Source organism: Mirounga leonina, unplaced genomic scaffold (assembly GCF_011800145.1).
Source record: "Mirounga leonina isolate KUSES-001 unplaced genomic scaffold, KU_Mleo_1.0 Mir_151, whole genome shotgun sequence".
Classification (NCBI taxonomy): Eukaryota; Metazoa; Chordata; class Mammalia; order Carnivora; family Phocidae; genus Mirounga; species Mirounga leonina.
Window position 1 is genome coordinate 50,630,183 of NW_023270377.1, and position 10,240 is coordinate 50,640,422.

Consider the following 10,240-nt stretch of genomic DNA (forward strand, 5'->3'; position numbering starts at 1 on the left):
ACTTGTGGAAGAGCTGCCTAGAAATAGACATTTATAAAATATTCTGGCTGGTAACCAAAGCATTAGTCACTGAGCACCTTTGGGAAAGAAGTTGGCACTTAGACAAGCAACAGAAGGTGACAGCACTGCATAAACAGCTAGGTTCCAAGACAACAGCAAATTAAGGAGAAACACAGTGCTCCCATTTCAGCAGCCAGACTCCCGGTTTATTTTCCATTTTTAAGTTATTTTGCCACATTACCATAATTATGATTCTACTTTTTAAAATATATGTCTTACTGTATCTGGCTTCATTAACCGGGTGCTGCCAGAAAGATACCCACCAGCTTTTTATGTGATTTCAGAAGAAAGGACCAGGTGCACATCTGGAAGTGCGACAAGGCTGAACCCGAGCTTTCCCCGGGAATCGTGGTTCATTCTTCATTAAAACATGCATAATGCACTCTTGAAATTTACAAAGCAGCCCAGAATCCACATAATTTAAGCAAATCAGGGTACTGTGTACATACAGAATCATAACTTAATAAGTGAAAGAGGAAGAATAGAAAAATGATGCATTTCGGCAGCAGGCTCTATGGTTTCCCTAAGTGAACAATATTGTTTTATTTTGCAAGAAATTCTCCTCATGTCTTAGGATAATGAATGCGGTTTGCCTTGATAAGATGAATTAGGGCTTCATAGCTAACATGTTTTTAATCAAGATGCTAGAACAAAATATAATGCAAACAGAGATGTACCTGTGTCGAGGCCCGGTAGTCATTTATTTGACAAAAAACTAGGCTGCAGCAAGTGGCCTTCAGGCCCATGTGAAATCGTGCCCTTTTTGCTACTGACTTCAGGGGAAAAGAAGATACTGGAAAATTCTCATCAACTAGAATATGTCCGTTAATCGACATTTCAGGAGATCGCATTTGAATAAAGGTAGACTCCTTGAGGTCCCAAGGAGTAGAGCAGGAGAACAGAGTGGATGATACAATTAGTAATTAGCATGTTTTAGTGTATAAAGGATATAATTCAACTTTCAAGACTCTGAGATCAGCGAGGCATATATTCCTACCATCTCCAATTGAAAAATGGATAATTTTGATAGACTTGCTTTTTTGGGGACAAACAGCATAGTGGCAGATATTGCCCATTGCGCACTATCTACCCAAGAGTAACTTCCCTTCTAAGCTGCTAGAAGAACCCCAGATTATTCAGCAGAAGGCAGTACTCCTGTGCTATTGCAGATGAGAAGCCCCTCATTCAGTTTCAGGGAATGACTTATGATTGATCTATGATAATTCAGGAATGAGCACATGACAAGGTCCTGCAAATCAGAGTAAGAGGTCTGCCAAGGTGCTTCCCTTCCCAGAAGGCAGCCTCAAGTGGACACAGAATTTTGCTCTTGCCCCTTTTCTTTTGTTGGCAACCTTGATGCTGCTGCAGCCTTTGGGGGACCAGGAGGGAAAAGCCAAGAAAACTGAAAAGATAACCACGCATGTCCAGATTTTGGTAGCTGACCATTAAGCCTGTAGCCACCTCCTGCTTATTATGCGAAAACAGTTAAGTGCCTTTATTATGTAAGTCATGATTCATCAAGTATTGTTACCTGCACTTTAAAGCAGTCCTAACATAATGAACGCACTTGCTCAGGAAAAGCCTTCATCGTTTACCTGGGACGCATGACTGCGGTAAAGAAGGGAAGCAGTGTCATCCAGATCAGTCATCTATATGAAAGACTTGATTTTAAACTTCTATACAATGGCTAATACCTGCTATTGTATTTGTAATCTTGATAAAATAATATTTGCTCATCTTTGTCTTATGCAAGCCCAGACGATTGGGGCTGGTTGTCCTGAGAATTTAGACCTTCAGGAAGAAGCCTCAAGTTAATGAGCACATGAGACAGAGTGCGCGTGCGCTGCTTGGTTGGCTGTGGGCAGTCTGTTATGGCAGTTCTCAGAAACTCGTGTTCTTTGCTGAGGAAATGCATTGACCTGAAGCAGGGCTGTAGCTCAGAGGCACGAAATGCCCTTAGTGCCCGTGGAGGTACAATGTGCAGAGCAAGCGTCACACATGCTTACTATTCCCGAGCAGGGAGAGAGGACTTCTACGTGGGAGAGGCATATTTTTGTCTGATAGAGCAGAATTTATTACAAGGCAAAGCAGTTTGTCGAACCCTTCCCTGGGGGCCTAGAGCTTGATGAAGAGTTTTCATGTGAAAATTCCTCAAATAAGTTATTTACCTCACAGAGATAGCCTGTAACTTTCCTAGTTGATGCAAAAGATGTGGGACTTACACTTTTCCCTGGCATCCATGCCACTTCAAACCTCACAAAACAGCCAACTACTGACCCAGTCCATCAGCGGCTTTCTTGGCACAGAAAGAAACATTCAACTCTGGAGAAACCACCAGTCCACATGCAGAAAACGTTGAGGATTCAGTGGCAGTTATTTCATTTTATGGCCAAACTGAAACTTTTTTTTTTTTTTAAATCAAGGTCTACCCACATCCCAATAACAATGTTATCAAAAATAACTTTTACGAACCTTCATGTATTTTAGGCTTTGTGCTAGGCACTTGGTTTGCAGTATTGCATTTTATTTTTGAAACAATCTTATAGAGTAGTAGTAGTATTTTACCTTTTGATTAATGAAGAAAGAGGTTTACGGAGGTGAAAAGGCTTCTCTAAAAAGTCCATTCAGCTAATAAATGGTAGATAAACTTGAACCAGGTTAGCTGGACTCTAGATCTGAAACTCTTAACCACCACCACATTGCATCCCAGATTTTAGTTTGATAAAAACCACTTGTAGCCATATTAATACTGACTGTTTCTGGCCTGGTGCCCATAGATTCTGATTTGGATGGTCTGGGGCCTAGAAAACCACTTTTTTGTTAAGCATTCCAGGTGATTCTCATGAAGGTGACTCAAAGACCACACTTTCAGAGACACTGGTGTCCCCACCACTGGCTGCCATTTAAAATCATAATGGATTTGACAGACTTCAAGAAATATTATCACTTCAAAGTAAAAAAAAGAAAAAAAAAGTAGGTAATATAATTTCTTGTGAGAAAGTATGTACTGAAGACAAATTATTTCATATCTTATTAAGATGTATTTTCATTCTTCAGAAAAGAACCATTCTTAGTAATATTTTCACATAAACTTCACTGTCCTGGGCACCTGGGTGGCTCAGTGGTTAAGCGTCTGCCTTCGGCTCAGGTCATGATCCCAGGGTCCTGGGATCGAGGGGCTCCCTGCTCAGCAAAGAGCCTGCTTCTCCCTCTCCCACTCTCCCTGCTTGTGGTCCCTCTCTCGCTGTCTCTCTCTCTCTGTCAAATAAATAAAATCTTTAAAAAAAACTTCACTGTCCCATTTTTTCATAGGCCATGCGGTTGCAGAGAAAGATGACAAAGGGGACAGTGGGAGTGTCTGACTGAAGAAAATGAAAACGCTACTTATTTGTAGCTTAGATAAGCTTTCACCCACACAGCTCTTCTTATCAAAGGCCTGTGACAGCAAAAACACCAAGAAAACTAAGCATTTGAGGAAGAAAATAAATACATGAATGGAAAGGTTGTAAATTATTCATCTAATAACTCAACAAAGGCACCACATTACACGCTGGGATACAAAGTAGTTAAGGAGTCATTGTTTTTGGACTCTCTGAGCAGCCAATCTGGATAATTTAAGTATAAAGTCCAATTATAAATCAAATAGGTTAGGGCTTCTTGGCCCTTAACTGTGGATGCTCAAGGCTATATTGGCATTGCCTAAGTGAAAATAATTAATTTATTCTCTGCCATATGTGATCCCACCCCAGCAGGGTACTCAACACTGTTTGTCAACCTTTTTACTCATTCCTATCCCGTTTATCTTAACAGCTATTTTGAATCTTTTCCCATTCCCTTCAAGTTCCCAAATCCATCCTCAAAGCCCTCACTTTCCATATATTAACTCGCTTTTCATCCTGGCCATCCCTGAATTCTCTGTATTTCCCTTCCTGCCACATTGAGATTTCTTAATCTATGTCAAGCACCTTTTCATAATTTCCTAGCTCAAGGTAGAGAATCTTAACTTCTCTCTAAGGCTAACTCCTCCACCCGAGTCTGACTGCATTTTATGCCATTTCCTTAGGACCTTGTTCCATTCTCAGCAAACAAACATTAGTCACCTATAGCATTCCAGACACTGTATTAGGCACTGGGGACACTAAGATGAAAAGACAGAAACCTGTCCTGATGCAGCTCACAGGATAGTGTGGAGACAGATAATAATGGTGGTGAGGGTCATTGCAACGAGACTAGGGTCACAGGACTTGGGTTCCTATAGCTGGAGACATAGAAAAACAGCTGAAATTTCTAAGACAAATGAGAGTTAATCAGGTAGATAAGTGGGAGGAACAAAAAGATAGGCTCGGGAAGCATGCATGGCCAAACAACAGGTATCTGTCATTGATGGAAAAAAGTCCCATGGCATGGTTGAGAAGGAGCATTAAGGAGTTTAAAGTTTTAATGAGCGCATGGAGCCCTGTTATCAGAATGTATGTTACAAAGCTCACACTCTGGAAATACCACAGTCGAGGAATTAGAATAATGTAAAATCAGAGGCCAGAAGCCCAGAAAGTGGGAAAGCTTGGTGACCCGGGTAGGATACTGAGCACCTGGTGTGGAGCAAGAGCGGTGGAGAGAGAGAGAAGCATGACGGATATTTAAAATACACCTGTAAGTGGTAGTGTCACAGAACTTAGGAATTTATTGTATGTCAGGGATAAGAAAGAGAGAACACAGGTTGAGCTCCAGGTTGTTGGCTTTGGGGACTAATGGTTTTGTCGCCGGTGGATAGTGACGGGGCACCCAGGAGGACACGTCTAATGGACACTTGCATGTGTGGGTGTGAAACAGATACTGATCCGAGCCACAGCAGTGTAGACAGGCCAGGTGAGGTCACAGCTGTGGGCATGATTACCCAGGGAAAATGGGGGGAGGGTGTAAGAAAGGGATGAGAGGATGGTTTAGGAATCCAAGAGAGCCAAAATCAAAGATCCTCAAAAGACAACTGAGAAAGAGCTAGAGAGGTCGGAGGGGAACGTGAGTTTGATGGCAACGTGGAACTTAAAGCGAAAAATGTGCCAAAGGTGAAGTGAGCAGTGGTCGGATGCTTCGGAGGAGCGTTCTGGTAGAGTCTGAAAAGTGCTCCCAGGCTTCAAGGACATTTCCCTCTTCAATTTAGTTTTTTCTCCGCCTCTGACCCTCACACGTGCGCGTGTCTTCCCATGATTAAATAAATAACAAATTTCATCACTACATAAAAATTCTTCAGTTGAACCTACTCGTCCCCAGTATATTCTTTTTCCCTTTAAACACGGACTCTCACTTGACTACTACTGCAATGAAATTTCCATCTTAAAAATTGCCAGGAACATCCTTTTCTCACCCACCAGTCACATTTTAAATGCCAATTCCCATGACCTTTCCCCAGGCATTGTGCTAGCTGATCTCTCTACAAAATTTTATAATATTAAGTCCCTTTTTCTGTATTTTCCACTGGCTCTTTCACTATGGATTTGGTTTTCTTAGTTCTCTGAGGATACCTTTGCACTTTCCCCCAGGGACTCCCTCTTCTTGCTAAGATCGTTAAATAAAACTGTCCCCTCCCCAACTTGATCCTTTGCTCTTTTCTCCATGGAATTCACATTTCCACACATTCCCCACCCCTGGCCCCCACATGCTCACAAATCGCTAATGTGTAGACAACTTCCAAATACAACCCTGAACTAGATTTTCAAGTGGAAAGCTGCATATAGAAATCCCACCAAATTCAACATGCCCCAATTTAAACTTGTTTCCTTCATATCCCCGCCTCCCCAAAATAGTTTCCCATTTTCCTGTCCTGTCACTGATGCCTCCTTCCCCTCTTTTACTTCCTGTACCCAATCAGCCCTCAACCTCAGTATGGATTCTCTCTCTGGTCCTCATTTTTCACATCTTCCCTCTAGTATGCAGACCAATTTCAAAATAGGGTATTTAGATGTGATACAAAATTGCAGTGGTTTATTTCCCATGAAAAAATAGTAACAGTAGCCAACATTTATCTAATTTTCACTGTGTGCTGGGTAGGCATAGTACCTATGTACCTTAGCATAACACATGTATTTTCTTTTAACTATTCCCTCTTCTAAGAATTTAGACAAGCAAGGTGGTTTATTCCCTTTCAAATGTTGTCATACACCTTTAGGGATTTCTTTTGCTTTGTACATCAGTCTGACTTATGTAACCAGTTTTTGGATGATAAAAAAAACTAAGCATTATATGTTAGTGAACGTTAGCTCATTTTGCCACCAAAACTCTATTAATAGGCACCTACATATGTCTAAAACATACCTACAATCATGATAACCCAAGCACAATTAAATCTGGAAATATTTTCTGAGAGGTCAGAAGATTAAAACATGCTTTATAAAATCTTGGTGCTCGCATGTTCTCATTCTTCAAAAACTGGTCACCTCTGAGTATCTATATGTGAGTGACACATAGATCACTTAATCTCTTTCAGGAGAGTGTTTTTTTCAATTCTTTGAATGCTGCTAATCCCTGAGGGGTAGTTCTTGGTCCTTTTCTTTTTAGAACCCACAAGCACACACCCATTGCCCATCTTGGTGAGTAACAGTAAACTATACTTACTTAAAAAATCCAATTCTCGCAGAAACCTGTAAATCAGCCGAACAATTTTCATGGGCACAAAATCTTGCGAAGTTTATCTGGAAATAAAATATGACAGTATTTTTTTATGGTAGTTCAACAATTTGGGATACTTCTACTTTTTTAAGAAGACATCTATGATACATGAGAAAAACGAAACAAAATTGATAATGCCATATTTTGTTCCTTTTGAAGAGTTTAATTTGAGGATTAGTCACAGGTCCAAATGACAACTGTAGGGCTAAAGGAACTGATTCTCCCAATAGGTAAATTGAAGGCCTAAATTTGTTAAATGGAAAAAATTATTGTTTTTTTATAATTGTTATGAAAAAAATGAGTTTAATTAAATTGAGGTAAAGTTTTAAAGGTCAGTGTTTAAAACCTGTGCTGCCAAGATATTCTTTCCTGAGTTCCTCTCAATTTTCTGGTGCTACGGTTTGATCCACTTATTACAAATAAACATGGCACTTACTTTTCATAGATGGTAGGACAATGGGCTTATATTTATTGGAAACAATAAAATGTAGAAATTTAGAAATTTTACTTTGAGGATACATTGAACAAAATTAAATGATAGTTGACCCTCAGGGTTCCAGAATTTATTTAACTTGGAGCATTTTAATAGGACCCAGAGAACGAAAAGGTATATGGGAAAACCTGAGGTATAAGATAGACAAAGAAAGAGTGCAGAGAGAGAAAAAGGAAGCTGAGAGGAATAGGGGGAAGTGGAGAGATGCTAAGAGAAATCTATAAAGTCAGAGAAGGAGCTTGGTTCATTAAATGGGAAATGACTAGCATGTTGTCAAATAGCACGTCCGACTACAGCCTGCCTTGACCTGGTGAAGCAGAAAGGAAGTGTAAATCCTTCTCTAAATGATTAGGTAAATATGATTTTTTTTTTCTATCACTCTTATCTGTAAAGCATGGTGCTTTAAAAATCAAAAGGTAGTGTTTTTTCTTTGTTTGTTTTTTAAGATTTTTATTTCTTTATTTGACAGAGAGCACAAAAGAGCACAAGCAGGGGGAGGAGCTGAGGCAGAGGGAGAAGCAGTCTCCCCACTGAACAGGGAGCCCGATGCAGGGCTCCATCCCAGGACCCTGGGATCATGACCTGAGCTGAAGGCAGGCGCTTAACCATCTGAGCCACCCAGGCACTCTGGTAGAGTTTTATTCTAATGTAATTACAAATTGCTAAGGTTTGGGTTTATGTACTTACAACGCTGCATTTTTCGTTATTAAACATAGTTAAGAATGGTTGATATTGACAACTAAAGTTCAACAGAGGGGTGAAAACACTGACTTCCACAGATACATTAAGTGTATTGAGAAAACTTGCCTTAAGGTATTATGTTCACTGGATCTAGCATTCTAGACTAGAGAGTCATGATTGTAAGCTCAAAGACCTTCAAGTGACTTAGGAGCAACTTGTCTAGACAGGATGCTAACTAGCCCTTGGAGTGTCCCTTCTGCCTTTTACATTCCTTGTGCCATTAGCAAATGCTTTAGTGAATGTTTTTACCATGCCCCCTAACATCCTGTTGACTAGGTCTTTGCATTGTTGGACAGTAAAGGTCCAGACAACTGGACTCCTGGGAATAAACACACTGCAAGTGAAAGGGAGATACTCTGGAATACGTTAGAGAAGGCTGTTCACTGGTTAGAATGCAAGATCCATCTCAAAATGCAATGGATCCTGGGACGTGGCTTTAGTAAAGGCTATGGTTGAATTTGAAGGAGAAATTGTTGTGTAACAGAAATACTCATGTTTATAAAGGATTAAAAGCCAGCAAGGGGACTTGCCTACCAAGACTGGATGAATCTGGGTAGAGTGAATGAGAGGGAGACAAAATGAGAGAGAAGGAGGCAGAAAATGAAAAAGGAGAAGATAAACCTCATGAATGTGACTCACTGTCATTGTGAGCGCTCCCTAGCAATATATTTTCCTCATGGGCAAGGAATCAAGGAAAGAAAATTAACATCTCATATATATGGTAAGCCATTGCTGGGACTAAATGCGTATTTTAAAATATTCAGTTTAATATCCTAAAAGGAATATAAAAAATAAAGAAAAATGGAAAACAAAACATATCATAAATCTTTTTATATTAAAAAAATTCATAAAATTTTCTTTAAAAATTCAGAAAGATAATTCATTTCCCCAGAATTAGGCAATGTTACAAAAAAAATTACTTTAGTTACATGCACATCATGTTTTGAATAAGGAAAATATTCTTACTGTTTTTTCAATTACGTCTTTTTCTTTCTTCTGCTGGAGAATTGGCTGAAGTGGTGGGAATTCTTCTGTACTTCGTTTACTGATGACATGGTGCCCAAGGTGGTAAGCAGCTTCAACCTGAATTGGGGTGAGGATGTCCCGCACATCTTTCTAAGGAAATTTAAAACCGTAAGTTAAAAATAAAAACAATCATGTAAATTAAAAAAAAAAAGCATATATAGAAAGTTCCTCCATTCCTGCATTAAAGTCAAACAACAAGGAAAAGGTAAAGGAAGTATTACCTTTTCATCTAAATTGTTAAAATACACTGAATGTGTATATTTTTTCACATTACAAAAGCATGCATGTTTATTAGAAAAAATACAAAAAGAGTATAACAATAAAAAAATAGCCATCCTGTAATAGTTACATAGTTTTACTTGTTTTCTTTCATGATATTTTCTATGCATACTTTTTATCACTTGACATAAGCATTTGTAAATCACTTTGAAGTACTAATCAGCATTTTATTCTATTTAACATTTCCCTGTAGTAAACTTGTAGAAATAGGATATCTCAATTTATTTGAGTTTTCTTTTTATACGTCTCAGTAACATTTTAATTCCATTTGATTCATTTGATATCCTATTATGAAACATATCCTTTTTTCCTATTTTTTTTTCAAGATTTTATTTATTTATTTGACAGAGAAACAGCGAGAGAGGGAACACAAGCAGGGGGAGGGGGGGAGTGGGAGAGGGAGAGGGAGAAGCAGGCTTCCCACTGAGCAGGGAGCCCGATGCGGGGCTTGATTCCAGGACCCTGGGATCATGACCTGAGCCTAAGGCAGACACTTAACGACTGAGCCACCCAGGTGCCCCTTTTTTTCCTATTCTTTATGGAGCTTTTCCAATTATATTTTTAAGGAGGTTACAAGTGGTATGTGGGAAAGTTATTTGTTTTATATATTTAATCTTTTATCCTAGTCACTTTACTGAATTTTATTAGTTACAATTTTTCTAAGTTTATTGTGCTTTTACACTTCACAAGGAAAGTTCTTGGATTATTTATCAATTATACAGGAATTGTACCCATTAGGGATCCATTCTGCTATCCATTCTGCATGATATTCTTTTAAATTTAATATCTTACTGATTTTTACACAGCATTTCTCATTGGTAATCATGTGGTCAAAAAGCCTTTTTGAATGATTTTTTTAAGATTTTATTTGAGAGCACGAGCAAGGGAGATAGTGAGCGAGTGTGATAGCGAGCAAGAGAGATAGCGAGAGAGATAGGGAGAGAGAGAGAGATAGAGAGAGATAGCGAGAGAGATAGC

The 10,240-nt window shown here is 39.1% G+C and overlaps 1 protein-coding gene across 1 annotated transcript in view; it reads right to left on the minus strand.

The window, feature by feature from the left end:
• ITGA4 (integrin subunit alpha 4) overlaps positions 1-10,240 on the minus strand; it is a 79,438-nt gene that overhangs the window by 20,020 nt on the left and 49,178 nt on the right. The window contains exons 16-17 of the mRNA XM_035007606.1: positions 8,924-9,073; positions 6,670-6,746 (exon numbers count right to left, since the gene is read on the minus strand). Coding sequence (XP_034863497.1) covers positions 6,670-6,746; positions 8,924-9,073 — 227 coding nt within the window. The remainder of the gene's footprint in view (positions 1-6,669; positions 6,747-8,923; positions 9,074-10,240) is intronic.